Source organism: Thermobia domestica, chromosome 14 (assembly GCF_964235325.1).
Source record: "Thermobia domestica chromosome 14, izTheDome1.hap1.1, whole genome shotgun sequence".
NCBI lineage: Eukaryota > Metazoa > Arthropoda > Insecta > Zygentoma > Lepismatidae > Thermobia > Thermobia domestica.
The window spans coordinates 170,647,047-170,667,478 of record NC_137467.1 but is presented as its reverse complement, the minus strand read 5'-3'; the positions used below and the strand labels follow the sequence as shown (position 1 = coordinate 170,667,478).

The 20,432-nt window shown below is 35.6% G+C and overlaps 1 protein-coding gene across 1 annotated transcript in view; it reads right to left on the bottom strand.

Moving 5' to 3' along the window:
* Nucleotides 1-20,432, bottom strand: part of LOC145670464 (uncharacterized) — a 53,483-nt gene that overhangs the window by 16,427 nt on the left and 16,624 nt on the right. Inside the window, exons 3-4 of the mRNA XM_081739175.1 lie at nt 19,983-20,121; nt 13,015-15,064 (exon numbers count right to left, since the gene is read on the bottom strand). Of these exons, the coding sequence (XP_081595301.1) occupies nt 13,015-15,064; nt 19,983-20,121 (2,189 nt within the window). The remainder of the gene's footprint in view (nt 1-13,014; nt 15,065-19,982; nt 20,122-20,432) is intronic.

Here is a 20,432-nt window from a genome sequence, read left to right as displayed (position 1 = left end):
CACGTATATTAAATACCAGATGTAATATAGCAACCATGAAGATGGATCCCCCTCTAGGAAATTTTCTTCGGGCACCCCTGCTACTTATTAGAATGTTGTATCAAAAAGAGACAACTGAATTGTCAAGACAGGAGTACGTTTAATGGAAACACAAATATGTAATTTAAAGCCTAATGTAGGAGAAGGAGAAGGAAGTAGATGTTATCCCTAAACTTGTATTCAAAATGGTGGATGGGAAGATGTGCAACTCTGTTACAGAAACTTCCTCTCAAATGTGCTATATATGTGGATGTACTCCTAAGACTATGAACGATATTGAATTACGAACAAAAGAAATGAATATTAGCAGATATAGATTTGGAACCTCCCCTTACATACCGATTTCTCGAATACCTAATTCACATAGCTTATTGGTTGGACATCCAAAAATGGCAGGTTAGGGATCCTGAAGACAAAGTCAAATTCTCTGCAAGGAAGGAGAAAATTATGCAAGAGTTCCGAACGAAAATTGGGTTAATTATATATCAGCCTGAACCTAGAGATGTAGGAAATTCTAAAGATGGAAACACAGTGCGGCGTTTCTTTCAAGATCCATTACAATCCGCTGAGGTTATCGGAATTAATGAAAAACTAATTCGGCGATTTGTTATTATATTGCGAACTATATCATGTGGTATTCCAATTAATGTACAAAGATTTGATGCATTCACATTAGAAAGTACTACACTGCATCTTAGTTTACATTCATGATTTTTCATCCCGGTTTCTGTTCATAAAATTCTAATTCATGGAGGAAAAATAGTTGAGTCAGCCATCTTGAATATCGGAATACTCTTTGAGGAAGCTCAAGAACTAACACATAAGCACATTAGAGCAGATAAGGCAGCGAGTGCAAGGAAAACTTTTCGCAAAGAGAACATTCGCGATAAATTGCACATGCTCTTACTCAAGTCCGATCCTATCATTTCAAATCAATCTCCTCGCAAAGAGAACATTCGCGATGAATTGCACATGCTCCTACTCAAGTCCGATCCTATCATTTCAAATCAATTTCCTTTTCGAAACAAAATCAAAAACTCATTCATTACTGATGTCAGGAAGTTACTTACAGAAAATGCTATTAAATGTGCAGCATCTTAGGAAAGTGAAGTAGGATATGACCAAGATTGCGATAGTGATAATTGTGATGGTGATGATGACGTCGATAATAATAATAATAATAATAATAATAATAATAATAATAATAATAATAATAATAATAATAATAATAATAATAATAATAATAACAATAATAATGCAGACGAGGACAACGAACACAAGAATGATGAGTTATAGGCCTGTGAAAGAAGATTAGATTATTTATATCTTTAATCTTTGCAGGTAAAATACTTTATTGTTCTATTTCGCTAATTTACTTTTGTATTTTTTTTATTTTTTAGCTTTTAATTCATTATTTCTCTCTTACGCATCGTTTTACAGTTGTTATGCATATATTGTGGCCACTCACGGCATCAAGTAATGATTTTACTGGTATAGTGACCATTTATTGCATGTATAGGTGGAGTACTACTTTTTTCCAGTCAGATTCTGTATGTGGCCTACTGAGCAAAGCTTAAAAACACACTATTTTAAACTAAGTAGGAGAGACGAAGAAGAGAACGAAAGAGAGGATAAAACAACATAAAGATGATGTGAGGAGAAAGAAAGATATCAATGCGATATACCTAGGTACAAACATGTTAAAGAGACTAATCACAAAATTAACTGGGGTAAGACGGAAGTATTGGAGACAGAGAAGAGAATGATATTAAGGAAGTGGAAAGAAGCAGATTGGATAAAGAAGGTAGGAAGAGATAAGCTGATGAACTAGACAGGGGGCTTACCTATTAACGAATTATGACAGAGAATTTTGGATATCATAGACAGGAATATGAAGTTGAAAAAAGGCCAATATAAGGATCAAAATGGCGGTTGGAAAATGGACACGGGGATTGGCTGAAGGCTTTAGCCAATAGAATTTAGACTTTTTCATAAGGATGACTATATATCTATATCTATATCTATCTATCTATATCTATCTATCTATCTATCTATCTATCTATCTATCTATCTATCTATATATATATATATATATATATATATATATATATATATATATATATATATATATATATATATGTGTGTGTGTGTGTGTGTGTGTGTGTGTGTGTGTGTGGTCACTTGAACACAAAATAAATAAATAAACATAATACATTTCCGCAGTTAAAGAAATCTACATTATAATACCCCTGTATTAAGAATGTGGTTTCTTCATGCCATTGTAGGGTAGCAGAATATGTGACACTAATAAGTATCTGATAGAAATACATATATAGTAGTAGACAATTCCCAACAATTACAAACCGTCAACCAATCTATATTCCGTGTTTCATCTTCCAAACTTAGGGACGTAGTAATTTTCACATACATTTCGAACCTTCCTTCCTCCCTAAGAACATTCAATTTAATAAATGTGATATTAGAAAATGATGGCTTGAAAGCATCCACTCATAAAAATAATTTCAAACGTTTCCCGTGATGATAAAGACAACGTTAATTTGACTGTATAGGAAAAGATATTTCAAATTACATCTTCTCCCACCTAGATGCGGAATTTCAAAGAAAGCTGGGATAAGTATTCGTTTACTTTTCAATAATGAGCTTATACACTGAGTTTTATTTCCCTAACTTGAAGAACTCCTGTGAAATTTTATTTCTCGCAATAATTTTGAAACACCCTCTTTCCTTTAGGATACACATTTTAAGATTACTAAAAGTGTTATGACAAAAATCTGGACTGAGCCAAGTGCCAACTTAATTTAAAAAAATAAATAAATAAATAAATAAAATCAAACACATGAACCGTTTCCCAGTGATTATGAGACAGGCAAACTTGATGTAATTTTTCATGTAAAGAAAAAAAAATCGCCATTGCTGCTCTTCTTCCCCTCAAAAGGGGAATTTCCGAAAACGTTGAAGCACGTGTCTGCTTCTTCTTAATTAGGAGTTTATCCGCCAATTTTCTTCTCCCTAACATGAGGAGCTCGTAAGTTGCCATACATTGAAATTGAAACACCGTCTTATCCTTGGACTGGCATTTATATAAAAGTGAGATGAAAGATCCAAAATAGGTATAATCTCTTAAATTTTTTTTTAAAAAAAAATGATTTTTGCTTGTTTGTTTGTTTACAAGATAGTAAATTTTGCCCCTTCTAGTAATGGAATGTATGGGAAAATCAGTTCACGTAATCATTTAGTTGACTTTTTTTAAAACTTTTAAAGCTATGAATTTTGATTTTAAAAAAGTATATATATATATATATATATATATATATATATATATATATATATATATATTACGTTTGCAATGGAGTTTATGCAAGAGATAACAGGATAGTGTAAGAAGAAGGAAAGCAGAAAATCTGTTCTACGCTGTTTCACAAAATAGAAATATTTTTTTTTTTTTTTTTTTTTTGCGAGGAAGAAATAGCGAAATATGTAGTATTACAGTTTTAGATCTGATTTTATCCTATTAGATTTTTTAAAAACTTTTTTTTTTGCTAAGATAATAATATAAGATACCAAGTACAATTCTAGATAAAAAATAAGAGTGTTCTGGACTTTTCTTCCATTAATAAACTATAGAAATAAGCTTACATCCGAAACTAAGTACACACGTAATTGAAACGAAAGTATCGAATTTCTAACATTTGACTTAACCAGCATTTGTGTGTCTGTCCGCCTGTCTGTTTGTTTCACTATGATTTTCACAAAGTTTATTCGATTTTAATGAAATTTGGTATATGCCTTCTTCCAATTTTACAAAACAACCTTATTTGTAATTGTTGCAAGAATCATCTGCGCTAGGATCAATGCAGAACAACTAAAATTAGCCTCAATAAACATTGTAGACATGTTTGGTTCAGTTTCTCTAAATTTAGTAGGGGCGCGGTGGCTCAGTGGTAAAGCGTCTACTTCTGGTGCATGGGGTCCCTGGTTCGATCCCATCTCGCGCCAAGCAAACTTTGTAGTGGACAAACACCGTGTGCGTGGGTTGTCTCGGGGTTTTCCCGTTTCCTCCCACTTTCTTCACTCCACCATGTCATTCATTTCTCATCATCACCGTCTCCTTTAGCCTAGCCGGCATAATCGTGGGATGTAAAACTGAAATATTTCATTTCATTTTTCTAAATTTAGTAATGCAGTGTATACAACATTGACTCATAGCAAATAAATTTAATTGCCTGGAAATTTGCGAATCACTACAATACTAGAATTGTACCTTCGTATAAATTACTTTTTCCTTTGAAAATAAATTTTACAAACAAATAGAGCGTTTAGCTATAGGCAGCCCAGTCTCATCACTTTTGGCAAATATTGTTATGAATTACTACGAAAGCAAAATTCTAAACACAATTAAATAAATAAAAAGAAAGTTTTTAAAATACTGTATGTATGCAGATGACTATCTTCTGGTTTACAAAAAGGACGAGGATCCAAATAATCTACTTGTAATAATATCTGCCCTGATAGTACGTTTACAATAAAATGAGAAATTAATAATAAAATCAATTTGTTGGACATGACCATCAGCAGATTGAATAACAAATTTCATATGAGCACAGTAGAGTTCTTAGAAATCGGTACTCGGTAACCTGGCAGTCCGGGTAACTCGGACACATCCTAGCAGGACAACCCGGAAGTCCGGATAACTCGGCCACATCCTGGCAGGACAACCCGGAAGTCCGGATAACTCGGCCACATCCTGGCAGGACAACCCGGAAGTCCGGATAACTCGGCCACATCCTGGCAGGACAACCCGGAAGTCCGGATAACTCGGCCACATCCTGGCAGGACAACCCGAAAGTCCGGATAACTCGGCCACATCCTGGCAGGACAACCCGGAAGTCCGGATAACTCGGCCACATCCTGGCAGGACAACCCGGAAGTCCGGATAACTCGGCCACATCCTGGCAGGACAACCCGAAAGTCCGGATAACTCGGCCACATCCTGGCAGGACAACCCGGAAGTCCGGATAACTCGGCCACATCCTGGCAGGACGAAAAGACCCCGCTCGCAGACCCGTCTAAGTATATTTCTGAGGTCTGTCTGATCAGATAAATTACTGTACAGTGTGTATTCATTAATTTTCATTTTCACGTATAGTAAAGGATCTAAATCTTCATAAAGTACGTACTTTTCCTTTGTTTAAGGGTAATTGGGCAGTTTATTCTCTGTTGTATTCTCAAACAACCAATACATACAAATACAGTACTGTTTTCTGAAGAAACACTCGTTCTTATTCTTTTTTAACCTCATTCCCGATAACCCGGCATTTTCACAAATTCGGCCACTCTTCAGTCCACATTTGGCGAGCTTTCGAGTCTCTACTAGAGGGTGTCCCGGAAATAAGGACAAATTTGAATTTCGCACCGTTTTGTCATATAACGGTTGGCAACCGTGGTTTTACCATGTTTGTTATCCTCTATCCTTCCGATTAGTAGCCTGTGTGGTGAGCATTGTTGGTTTGTTGTTTATTTCGGCTTGGAGCGTTTGAGAACAAAGCAACGCATCCAAGTGATTAAAAGTTATTACAAAAACAAGGAAAGTCCCACGGCAACCGTTCGAGATTTGCGTGTGACACTTGGACGCAATGTTGATCCTACTGAATCATCAGTTCGGAAGTTGGTCCTGAAGTTTGAAGTTTGAGACCACGCGGTCAGTGTTAAATGTTAAGCAAACTGGAAGACCGCGTTCTGTTCGAACAGAAGAAAACATTGCTGTTGTGCGTGACAGTGTGACCGTAAACCTCATAAAATCAGTCCGCCGACGAGCTTACCCCTTATGACTTTTTTTTGGGGGGGGGCGGATTTGTGAAATCTAAAGTGTACGTGAACAAAGCACAGACAATACAACCACTGAAGGATAAAATTAAGAGGGTTAGTAACGGCATCACACCAGATGTTTGTGAACGCGTCATTGCAAATTTCAATGAACGCATTGCTCATTGCCGTGCAGCTTTGGGTGGTCATATGCAGGATACAATTTTTCATATATGAATGTGAGAAAATTAACTAATGTGTATGTATACATAAATGGGAGAAGTTATTCAATGTGTTTATAAAAAAAATTTCAATATATTTTATATTAGTTTTATAGCACTTTAATATTCGTTTCTATTTCCCGTACACCCTCATCTACAAAAGGCCGAATACGATGATGTGTACATAAGTAAAAATTCGGTACATTCTACAAAGACAAGCCAAATGTTTGGATAAACTTTCTTCCTGAGATTCTACAAAATCTTATCTCAAAACAAGGAAAGTCAATTAGATTTCGTTTATAAAACTATCCTCCAAAATGGCTATAACAAATATTTGTTAGATAAATGGAACCAAAATAGCTCTATTTACAAAAAGAGGACAAAATTTAAAAATAAAATAAAATAAAAAGTACGAGAAAGAATCAGAAACTAAAGTAGCAAGGCCGTTACTTCTGGAGTTTCTTCTGCTATAGAAGAATAAGGAATGGGCGATAATTTTAATACATGAAGTTGGCAACTGTACGAGAGTTTCAGCCACCCGCCACCGAGTTTTAGTTGTCAGTAAAAACAAATGACGACTCGTTTCAAAAACTGGTCTCGCGAAGAAGTTCGCTCAGTTATTCGATTTCTGTGGGCAAAATATGTAACCGCGGTTGAAATTCACTGGTTTACAGAGAGACTGTAATGTCTCGTCATTATGTCGCAGAATGGTGTCGAAAGTTTGCGGCTGGCAAAATAATAATAATAATAATAATAATAATAATAATAATAATAATAATAATAATAATAATAATAATAATAATAATAAAAACCCTCACCCATGAGAAGCGCAGTGGCCGACGCAGCACTGCATCAACAGATGTGAACACAGCTCGCTTGGATGAGCTGATTTAAGACAACAAAAGAATCACGTTACTCCATCTGAAGGCACAATTAACCCACATAGCACAAGTACGTCCACGGGATGTGCGAGACTGAACCCGCAACGGATGACGGAACATCCCGGGATTATCCGAATGTGCTCGAAGGACATCCACAGGATTTCCGCGGGAGATCCAGATGTCTGCTAATATCCCGGGATACGGGATATTCAACGGGACCACGAAGGGATGTCTATTAGTTTTCCCTCGGACCTCCTGTCCCATCTGGGACGTCCCGATAATCCCGGACGTCCATGGGATGTCTTCTCATTGCCCCGATAATCCCGGGAACCGAATGGGATGATTGGGATCAAAATGGGACATCCCAGGCACGTAGTGTGCTATGTGGGAAGAGTGTCGTTCGGAAGCATTCATCACATTGTGCACGATATTCTGCAGACGAGATGAAACGGTTCGTGACAACGTGGCTAAACACGCAAGAACAGGATTTTTATCAGGAAGCAAATTTCAAACTCATCCCACGATGCGACAAGTGCCTGAACCGATATGGAGACAATGGAGAACCGATATCAAAAAATAACCTAATGTATGTACTATCCTGAACCAATATAGAGACAATGGAGAACCGATATCAAAAAATAACCTAATGTATGTACTATCCTGAACCAATATAGAGACAATGGAGAACCGATATCAAAAAATAACCTAATGTATGTACTATCTATTGGCTGTATGAAACAATATATACACGTTTCACTGCAAGCTTTGTAACTTTAATTTCTGATCACTCCTCGTACAGAGGCTACTTTCCCATTAGGGGGAGCGGTGGTTCAGTGGCAGAGCGTTCACTTCCGGTGCTTGGGGTCCCTGGTTCGATCCCAACTTGCGCGCGTGGATTTTGTGGTGGAGAAACACTGTGCTCGTAGGTTTTCTCGGGGTTCTCCCGTTTCCTCCCACTTTCTTCATTCCACCATTTCATTAATTTCTCATTGTCACCGTCTCCTTTAGCCTAACCGGTATAACCATGGGACGTAAAACTTAAAGATTCCATTACTTTTCCATTATGATCCAGTTTTCCCTACAGAATGCAGAAATGAAAAACACTGTAAAAAAAAAGTAGCCTTAACATCACCTAACTATGGAAACCATTTCTCACAGGATGCGAAAGTTACTACGTAAAGAGGTAAAACTCCTGTATTAACGAGGATGTAATTGTGAGCAAACCTTCATAAAAATGACGAAGAGAACCATCGATATTAGGATCAAGAAACATATTAGAGACTTTGAGGACCAAACTCAAGCAACCTCAGGATTATCTAAATTCCTAAGTGAATCCAAGCATATTATCGAACAAACAAACATTTTGCACAAATCTTCTTTACCTTTAGAAACACAAATTGATGAATCTTCCTACATCAAGACCAAGAACTTAAAAGTAAATTTAGATAAAGGTAGATAGATAAGCAATGGTACTATCATAAATCACAGTAAACAATATCCTATACTTTCCAATATCGTACCAAATTTCCCTAGCTGTCGTATTAGTCAACATCTTACAACCTGTATCTATTTCAATGTCAGTGGATATGGAAACACTGTGAATTTAATATACAAAGATTGCAGCTTCCTTACCAGACAAACCTACAAACCTGTTAATTTTGACCTGTTAAGTGATGAAAATATCCTTTTCCTGCACAGCAGAGAGAAATTAAATGTGGAATTGCAGTAGTTCAAGATATAATTTCATAACATGCTTGACAATGTTGACGGAAATATAAGGCTTTTTTTTTTTTTTTTTTTTTTTAATATCACGACCCGCCACTCAGGTAAACAATCTTTGATGTATATAGGAGTATATTTGTTATACGAAAGGATATACTGTACAGGATGTTCGAAGATTATCTGCACCCTTAGGCTTGAATATCACAGAGACCACTATCGTTATAAATTTTAATTTATTCATTTATTACATACGATATTTAAGTGTACTTATATAGACAAACTATATATCCAGTGGATTTGTTTAACGTGTTATTCGAACCACATGATCTCTCAGCGGGAATTGAATCCGGATCTCCGGCGCCGAAAGCGCGTGCGCTAACAATATAGTCGTGACAGAGCTATTCTACATTTATAAGTGTATAAGTTATTGCGGGTTCATTAAAATACATATTTTATTTTTAAGTTAATGACCAGACTTAATATGTTTCCTCTTTTGTAAATATAAGTAAGCAAAATAATCGTAATTCGAGAGAACCACAAAGAAAAATAATCCATATTTGTGACACAGGAAACGTACTTCATCTTTAATAATTCAAACGTTCTTCCAAGGAAATCATAATGTTGCAAAGTACGCAAAATTCAAACAGGTATTTTGGAAATTTATTTTGGCTATTGTAAAATAAGGAAGCGATAATCAAACTATTTGTTTAAGGAAATAAAAACAGATAACGTAGGCACCACACCACAGTTAATAGGAAGTTTTCCTATAAGGAAATACCAAAGTAAGGTATTTCATAAGAAGACCTGAGCTGAGCTCTACGCTACAACCAGGAAGCGTGCGAATCCTGGAAAGGGATGGTGCTGGTTGATAAGAGAAGCTAACCCGGGGAGCTGAAATTAAGATCTGATAGTGAAAAGACAACTATAGGAGATCATCAAAGCTGAATTATCCAGTCAGTATTACATCTATTTATGATGTTGGATTAAGTTTCTGTGCTATTGCAATTTAGTAGATTCTTGTAATTAAGACGATTTTGAGTCCTGATAGCTGATGTCGAAATATCCAAAGAAATCGATTTCTATTATTTAATTTCTTATCCTAATGAATTCGTAAAATTTATTCTTGAGTTGTCTTAATACACGGTGTTACTAATTTCTGATGAGCTACGCTGTCCTGAAGCATAAAAGTTTCTAAAATACTGAGTTATTCCAGTTTGAAATTTGTAGCACACGTTAATATGTTAATTAAGATGTTGATTTATTTGTTTAAAATTATTAGCGTTTTGTAATGAAAGATTGAAAAAATCTATTTTAACTGGACTACTTAATCAGTTAGTGGACTGGATAGTGAACTCGAAAATCTGCCTAGATCTATTGGTGTTGTGTTTCATACATCACATTTCCTAGCTATATGTCATTTTTATGTGTAGCTCCAATATTCTTCTTCATCATCTTCCAATCTTGATTGGTTCCAATATTCTGTAGACTTATAACTTAATATGAAACCCAAAATGTGTGAATTTCCATTGAGAATTAAACCTGAGTTTTCTGCGCCGGGTGAGTGTGTTAACAAATAGAGTTCCGAGGAAGCATATCTGAAAATCTTATACTTACAACCTATGTATTTCCACCTGAAACACCATTTTTACTAAGTACACTCTTTTGTATATTTTAAGTGCATACAGAGAAGCAACTGTCCAAGTTTCATTAGATCGTGCACTTTTCGCGTCTTTGAAAATCTTGTTCAAGTTTTATTGGAATGTAATTTTCATGTTTTCGACATTCTTGTTCAAGTTTTTGGATCGTGTATTTTCCATACCTTTAAAACTCTGTTCAAGTTTTAATGGACCGAATGCTTTTCATGTTTTTGAGACTCTTGTTCAAGTTATATTGGATTGCATATTTTCACATCTTTGAAGCTCTTATTCAAGTTTTATTGGATCTTGGACATTTCATACCTTTAAATTCATTGTTCAAGTTTTAATGGATCAGCTATTTTCGTTTTTTGAGACTTTTGTTCAAGTTTTATTATACCGGTATTGAATACATTTCACATCTTAGAAGCTCTTGTTCAAGTTTTATTGGATAGTGTACTTTTCACGACTTTAAAGTTCTCGTTCAAGTTTTAATGGATCAGGTACTTTTCAAGTTTTTTGAGACTTTTGTTCAAGTTTTATTGTATTGAATATTTTTCACGTTTTAGAAGATCTTATTCAAGATTTATTGGATCGTGTACTTTTCACGACTTTAATGCTCTTGTTCAAGTTTTAATGGATCGGGTACTTTTCACGTTTTCGAGACTTTTGTTCAAGTTTTATTGGATTGAGTACTTTTTAGATCTTTGAAGCTGTTATTAAAGTTTTAACGGATCGTGTATTTTTCATACCTTTTAAAGCTCTTGTTTAAGTTTTAATGGATCAGGTACTTTTCACGTTTTTTGAGACTCTTGTTCAAATTTTCTTGGATTGAATACTTTTCACATCTTTGAAGTTTTTATTCAAGTTTTATTGGATCGTGTACTTTTACGTCTCAGAAATCATACAAAGTACGGTTGACAAAGTTCAAGACAGTTTGTATAAATTAATTAACAATACTTACAAAGAAGGGTCTACAGACTTCCAGACTAGCAAGGTAGTGGCAACACTAAAAACAATAGGTGCTGATAAATGCGAGAATCACAGTATTATAAGCTTCCTTACGTATGCTTAAAACTCTTGACAAAGTTACTTTATAGAAGATTGGACTCAAGATAGAAGTAGTACTAGCAAATGGCCAGTTTGGATTCAGAAAGAAAACAAGAACAAATGTAGCAATAGTGCATTAAGAGGATTACTGGAAGAAGAAATTCGAGTGGGAAGAGCAATTTACGTAGCAAAATGTTGACCTGAGAAAAGCGTTTGATAATGTAGAATGGAACAAACAGTTTAAAATTCTGAATTAAGCAGTAATAAACTATAGGGAGTGAAGAATAATGTATAAACCTATACAAAGAACAGAAGGCAACAATTGAGTAGAAGGAGAGAAAGAGGAGAAGTAGCAATTCAGAAAGGCGTTAGACAAAGATGCTCACTGCCACCAATTTTATTTAATCCCTACTTCGAAGAAGCAATAAAAGAAATCAAGGACATCCACAGCATAGGAATAACTATTCATGGTCCCAAAAATTAGAGTGTAATATGTAAAAGATTTTAGGAAATAGATTAACTATAGATGCAAAATAGTGACATAATTCAATGTGTATTAGCCCCATGCTGTAAGCGTCAGTGGACTACCGATGGGCAACTAGCGACATCTCGCCAAACATAAGTGGCCCCGCAGCGACGATCCGGGGTGGCCCCATTTTCGTTTCGAAAACTATACCACAAGCTGCCCACCACCGGTGGAGACGCGATGAAACGCCAATGAAACACATAATTACTCCTCCAAAATATGTTAAATCGCCTATATGTGTTATTTGTTTACATTAAGGTGAGTCTAAAACACTAAAAAAAAAGGAACCCAGAGATTGGCGCCAACCATCAACCTTATAATTACTGGGCGCGTGTTCTTACGAATTCGCCACGCAGGCGATGAAGAAAACCTCGCTTGTAGAGGGATAAATTGTTGAAGTTTTCTTAATTTGTCAAATCAGGGTGCTTCTTTAATCATGAATACTTGACGATAACCTTTTGGGATATAATAAAATGCGTTTGCCTTGTAATTTGGTAACGAAATGATGCGTTTCTATTTACTTTATTTAATACTTATCCCATATGCACCTTCTAATGGTCCGCGACTAAATTGTATGTATTTAGTTTCCATCTAAATGCCTACAATTTTCCGCACTCTTCTCAAGACTTTTCACTTCATGATGTACAAGCAGGGGTTACTCTTGACTCCTGGAACTCACTTTAGGAATAATTCGTCAGGAAAAAATAATATAATAATAACCGCATGTACATGACTGGCGATAGTTCATGTTGGTCCCTGCGCGATTCTTCTTGACGAATCGAATGAGCGCGGACCAAAATGAAGTTCTCGCTGCTAAGCGGTGGTAACTTCATCACGCCGACTCTAGATATCAGTTTCGACTAGACATAACCCTGCCGCCAGTGGCATACTAGCAGCAATCCTTTGACGCGTCGCTATATCGACGATCCACATTTACTGGCAACTGGACCACTAGGTGTTGGTGACGTTTACGGCATGGGGACTATTTTAATCTATCGCTTATTTCACGTTCTGTTTAATTAAGAGGAAGTTTAAGTAAACATTACAAGATTGACATTATGCAAGCAAAATTATTGTTAGTTAAGAAATGAATGTCCTAAAATATTACTATTACTTACTTTCAACATTTTCTATTCGATCTGACGAGGAACTTGCTTCAGGTGCTGGAAGATCAGACTGGGAAGATTGTTCTGGCCCCTCATTCATCACACTGATCACGCTACTTACAGAGTCCGGAGACGAAACTCCACTGGAATCACTGTCTAGATCGTCCGTCTCCGGATTAAAAAGTTCAAGACTCAGAAATTTAGGGATTGTTCGCGCAGGTAACTGAGTTGGTTTAGCTGATCCCCTTCGAACAATAGGATACTCTGGAGTAGGAAAAATAAGAGGCGGTAAAGTCGGCGATACTTTCTTAGGAGATTCTACAACGTCTACTTGTAATTCAGAACAGTGTTTTCGTACTAATTCCTGGATTTTTACAAAAGTATCTTCTGTTTCGTCCTCGAGCGGAGAATTATTACCTGATGATAATTTGTCGTCAATTTCTTTCTTTTCATTGTTATTATTATGATTATTGTTGTTATTATTGTTATTATTGTTGTTGTCGTTGCTATGTTTTTCTGTGTCTGCTGGTGGTTGCTGTTCACTAGTCCCGGCTTTTGATTCGGTTGTTGTTTTCAACGGAGATTTTGGTGGTGCTTGCTCGTCTTCCTGTTCACTACTTTTAGGATCCGGTTTTGGAATAAATATAACTGACGCAAAACTGTCCTCCGAATCAACACTAGTATCGCTCTGAAGACTGCTGTCTTTGGAGGAATCAGATCCATCTTCCTTCGATGGTCGCCGTTCCTTTTCACGCGGTTCTTCATCGTCTGCGTTCTTTCTCTTTGGTGAGCTTGATTCAAGTGAATCTCCACTATCACCTTGGCTTGCCCAAGCCCGTAATGCTGCAGGGTTTCTTTCTTTACGATTAAATAAAGGTTGTAATGATTTTTTCTCCGCGTTATTCTGGTCATGAAAGGCACTCGATGAGTCACTCTGTTCGTCATTGTTGCCGTCAGAAGTTTTACTTGTGCTCTCTGTACTTGTACTCAGCACACCGACATCACTCTTCCAGCTTTGTAACATCCTGACAAACCCGTTCCTGAACGAATACTGTCCCTTTGTGTCTTTCTTAATTTCACTCTTCGTGATACTTGTGCTCTTCAGCTTCGTTAAACCGTTCTTCAGCATCTGAAACCTTTTGTTATTAGCTGAGAAAAGTGATTCTCGAATACTGTCTAATTTATCCGATCGTGTTTTGTTGCATATCAATTCTTCATTGAGAGACGCTTGTTTTTGAATATTCTGCCGAACGCGTTCTTTTTCACGAAGCCGATCTGTTGACATGAGTTCCTCATTTAAAGAACTTTGCTTAAAGATGTTTCGCTTCGTCATGGAACGAGCTGGAAAATCACCACGAACTTTGAATTCCGGTAAAGATTTTACGATGTTCCTCATCTCAGCCAGCGTGTCTCGTTTTTCAGCGTGTTCTTCTTCCTCCTCTTCGCCATCCGATTCATGGATTGATTTCTTTTGTTTGACTAGCATTGGTCTTCCAGGGCGACCTCCACCTCCACCCGTTGCTGTTGATGACGTGGTTGTAGTCGTTGTTGTGCTCACCACAATAGTTGTCGTAGTAGTTGTAGTAGCGGTAATGGTAATATTGGTAACTGTTGACGAAGTAACAGACGTAAATTGTGTCCCAGTTCCACTCCCGCCGGGTTCGTTTTCCCCTAGTGGTGCTAGACTTGAGAAACTAGACCGAGACCTCACTAAATTCGAAATTTCCTCATTAGTTTTCCGTGGACGGAGCAAGCTAGTCGACAAAACACCTAGAATATCGCTTAGACTCTTCGATTTCTGGTTCAAGGTCACCGTTTCATGGACCGGTGCTTGGCAAGCAAATGTTTGGCGGCGCTGAGTTGTAACAATCGTGGGTTCATCTTCCTCTAGCCGTCGTAGCTCGATTGGCAAGTCCTCAATGTTGCCTAAACTGTCTTGTTTATCCAGTTCTGGTGTATGTGGTGGTTCCTTGGTGCAAGAGCCCCATGGTTTGGAGGAATCAAGGGTCTGTAGAAACCATGGTCTATGTCCAGAGCCTGATCTTTTGCCGCCAGCAAGTTTCTGGAATTAAAAAAACAGAACACAATGAGACAGATCGAAATTTAATTCAAATCTCTCGTTAACCAAATATTAATATTCACAGACAATATGAGTTTTCAATGGGTTAAACTATTACAAACTAATTAAACTATTATACTTTATCATCGAACTCTTACAAATATATCAACTGTCAGAAGTTTTACTTTCCTACTTGTAATACACGCTTATCGATGAATGTACAAATACTTTATTTCGGTAATATCCTATTTAAAAGTACACGTGTTCAATACTTCTGTTTTAACACTTTGAGTTCTAACTCCATATTTTAATGGAGTAGCTGATCTTTTGTAGACTGCGGATTTCGTATTTATACGTGATTTGATTCAAAATGTATTTCAATGGTTTTGCTCTCTTTATTATACGGAGTTAGCAGTTTTGAAATATCCTTTGGACTTTGTAGTTCGGAATTTTCGTCAATAGATAGCCTGAAGATCCTAATACCTTGTTACCGCCATGGTTCAAAAACTAGCCAGGAAGGCGAGAAGGAGCCTATCGGACGATTGAATACACTTCATTTTAGAAGCGGACAATGATGGTGATTTGTTTGAGAGAGAGTTATTATTGGATGATTGTAGGAATAATCTAGACTATGTAGCAACAGAAATATTAGATATGTCAGGCAAATAACCTCAGTTAATAATTCTCATATTCTTATTCATCTTCCTTGCACTATGTGTAAATGTTATTTGTGATTTGTAATGGTTTTGTGGTTGGAATACAGAATATTGTATATAAGAATAAAGAGTAAGCTCTAAGCTTTCAAACAGTGGATATTGTATTATTTTAGCTTTTCTAGATTTTGAGATGTAATTTTATAAAAGATTGTAAAAATGCCCAGCATTCTTGGGAAAGGCAGTACTTAAAGTGTTAAATAAATGTAATATTAATCCAATCAACACTAATATAGGAAACATTGCCAAAAAAATCTGTAGATAGAGAGTTATGAGGCCAAAACAGAAATATATTAGTCTTGTTCTTTCGTTGTCAAGCGTATATTTTCAACATACTGACGTCGCTCTTAGTATCCTGACAAATCCGTCTGAGTGTGTGTGATCTGATCACGTCTCAATATTTATTAATTGTTTTACATATCATATTTGTGATTCCTGACAAGTTTCCTAAAAACTTTTTTTTTTTTTGAGTAAAACAAAATCTACAAAAATAAGCATCTCTACCTATCGACAGTTCTTGTGGAAATAAAAAAGGAGGTTAGTAGAGGGTTTCCGGCAAAATGTGGTTACAGATTTTTCACTTTTCCTGTAAATGATAGCACCTAAATAACCCAACTGTACATATATTCTGTTTTTGGCTTAATAATGTTTAATATGATGAAAAGAAGTATTGTGGCTTTGAGTGATTTTGATGCCATAACCACTGAAATTTTCAATTATAATTCCTTGTAGTTCAGTATTTTTTTATCGAAATAATGTATAGATGGAAATAATGTTTTATTCCGAAAACATTTGCCAGTACGGAACAGAGTACTCGGCATAACTAGTCTCATTTGTTTTTTATAAACATGTTTCTCGAATACAAAGTAGTTAGTGCTTAAACACTTTTTAAGTTATTTAAAAATTTATATCGAATATTTTTGTATCAGACATTTTATTAAACTCAAGTCATGTGACGACATTATACAAAGCCATAAAGATAACTTTCAGTGAAAAAGTAATTATATACCTGTTGATTATTTATCAACAAAATTTACAAAACTTTTTACACACACAAAATTATGCCGTAAATATTACTCATTAGTAAAATTTAAATCCAAACTCAAAAGTGCTAATACTTAACAAAACACATTTTGTTTTCACAAAAGAGGGAGGGGGGGGGGCACTGGAATGAATGCTTAAGAAGTGAAGAACCTAACTTACAGATTTAATCTTCTGATTCAGGAATTTACATGTATTGTCTAACTTATCGTAAAACCTATAAAAGACCTTTAACTTTATAGATGAAAAGCTCGGACAAAGATGGCGCCGAAAATTCACAATTTGTATTTGACAAGTAATTATATATATGTTTCACAAAATTTCACGGAGATTTGTATTTTTTTTTTTTTTTTTTAAGTTAAACTTTTGATATTCCAGCCATGTCTTGTTTATTTTAACTCACGTTTCAAAGAAGACCTACTGTATTGTTCATCATTGTTACAATAAAATATATTTAGCACAGTAAAATCTGGAATACTTTTGTTACAATGAAGAATCAGTAACTTCGTGTATATACTCTAGGAATCCTTACTGTGTGGTTCCTTTTCTGGAATGATTTCGGCAACCAATCTTGTTTCTACTAACTGACTGACAAAATTGTTGAAGAATATAGCCTGCACAAAGATTATTCCAGGATTGTGGTATTAAAAAAAAAAGTTAAAAAAAATAAAATTGTTACAGCCATATCGTTATATATATCGACATGCAACAACTACAACTTTGCTATAACGTTAAGTTTGAATCAAACTTCATAGATTAATTTCATATTTGTTTTAAAGAATGTTCAAAATTTCACTAAATTTGAATGTTCGGCTCTATTCCAATAAGTTCCTATGTGTTGTCTCAGTACACTTTGTATATAGGTACATATATATTACTGTTTACATTTATTATGTTTATTTGCTCTTATTATTACTTCACTATTTATTATTATTATTATTATTATTATTATTATTATTATTATTATTATTATTATTATTATTATTATTATTATTATTATTATTATTACTTTTTCGTTTTTTTATTATCTTAATGACAAGGGTTAGGTGTCAGAACAGTCATGGCAGCTTTAATAACACCATGTAAAAGTCAATTTTGAATATCTCACCTTTTCTTTCTTTCTTGAAATAAAATGAAATGAAATTTCTGAGTTTTACGTCCCACAGTTATGCCGGTTAGGCTAAAGGAGACGGTGATGATGAGTAATGAATGAAATGGTGGAATGAAGAAAGTGAGAGGAAACGGAGAGTCCCGAGCAAACCCACGCACACCACAAAGTTCACTTGGCGGGAGCAGGGTTTGAACCCGGTGCCCCATGCACCAGAGGTGAACGCTCTACCACTAAGCCACCGCGGACCCCTTCTTTCTTTCTTTTCTTTATGGGGAGTCATATGAGTATGACATATTCCGATGTACACATACATCTCATCAGGGCCCGGGGTTTTAAGCGCCCGGGGCGAGAATTCCAAGGCGCCTCCCTCCCCCAGTGTGTTATAAGAAACAATCAGAGTTTATTATATTTAAATATGGAATGTAAGATCATAATGTAAGATAAAAGAAGTGGTATTACGTCAATTTTTTAAAGTGAATGGCTTTGGTAGTTAAAGAATAAAAATTAATGAGAACGTGGTTTTGAATTATTGGAATCGAGTGCTATTCTTATTTACTTTGAACTTGATACACATCAACATAGTAATAGCATAGAATATACAAATAACGATACAAATATTAAATTCCAAGATTTAAAAAATTCTTCTCGCAAAGGGCTGGAGAGAGTTCCAGATGAATAATCCTAGACGATGTTTCACATTACCGGTAATTTTCAAGTTCAATACTCTATTGGGAGTCCCTCAAGGACCATATCTAGGTCCCATGTTGTTTCTTCTTGTTATTAATGAAATTCGTCTGTATATTAAAACTTCTTGTATTAAGTATTAATTCTGTGTATTAAGTTCTTTTTGCCGACAATCTCAAATTATACTCCAAAGTAAGTTCAATTGATGAACGCAGGGAAGTTCAATAGGATCTACAAAGAGTTCAAATACGGTGTTATAAGAACAAATTAGTCCTAAATGTGTCCAAATTTAAATCTGTATGTTTAAGGAGGAAAGAAAATCCAATTAACTTTACCTATACAATAAGTGGCACTTCCTTGTCTACCCCAAATACTATCAAAGATCTAGGAGTTATATTTGATAGCAAATTAACCTTTGCCCAACACGTTGACGCAATAAGGAGTAGTGCATATAGAAACCTAGGTTTAATTTATAGGATAAAACAGTATTTCTACAAAGAATCAACATTTATAAGGTTATATTTTTCGTATGTGAGGTCAAAATTAAAATACTGTTGTACTGTTTGGACACCCAATGTCACTAAATACTCTGTAATAGAAAATATGCAGTTTAAATTTTTAAAAATGCTTATATACAAGAAACCGGTTTCTACCCAAAGTATAGGGGGTCTATCCTCTACGAAGACATAGTAACGAATTTTAGTTTTCAAACATTAGAAAAAAGGAGATGGGTTTTTGATTTGTTGTTCTTGCATAAATTATTAAACGGTAAAATTGACTGTCTAGAATTAGTTTCAGAATTATTATTACTTGTCTCAATAGGTAAGACTAGAACAGCAAACACAGGGACATTCTATTGTAGAAAAACAAGAACTAACATGTTACATAAGTCTTCTCTGTAGAGAATGTGTGCTTCATATAACAATATAATTATATTTCATGTAGTAGATGTATTTAGTATATCCGTAAACAGGTTCAAAACAATTGTCAAGCAATAACTTCTGCATAATTAAACGGCGTATATTTGAGTTTGTATAATAGTGTATGATAGATAATTATCTACACGACACCAAGCATTAAGCATAAACTGGGCATTAAGCCTGTTGTGTTGTCCTTATGAAGTAAATAAATGAATTTTACTTAGCCGTGGCCTGATCATTATTAAAATATCTGATTTAACATTATTTTTTTAGAAAAAAAAATATTTACCAACATAATCTGAATTCCTTGAATTATGTTGATTTGTCGTCCAGGCGCCCCCTCTGTTCGCGGCGCCCGGAGCGATCGCCCCGATCGCCCCGCCCATGCGAAGGCCCTGCATCTCACATTTAAAAAAATCATTATTCATCCATCAATATTTCAGGAGCCTTACCTGTAGAGCTCTACGAACGAAGCTGTAGCATGTTTCGTTGGGACTGGAGAGGTCAGAGCTACTTTGCGAACTACTGGGGCGGGAAGGGTCAATCGAGCGACCTTTATGGCGGCTTCTGCCTCTCTTTCGTTGGCCAGTCCTACAAAATACAAGAAACATGTATTAACATCAAACTATTGAAAGGCATAACACACAAACACATATATATTGTACATACACACACAAAGTGTTCGTATGAGAAGCACTTAAAAATTGTTATCGATTACAGAATCAATTTCGTTCATAAATGTACGGATTATTTTTTGGTTTTACTTATTTATCGACGGGCAGGAGACGGAACATATCAATTACTGGAATTTCCATGGCCTAAGAGGGGTAATATATTTGAACATTCAACAGTGTTGAGTACAACAGCGTGTCTACTATTTCAGACAAATAAAATTCCCTGAC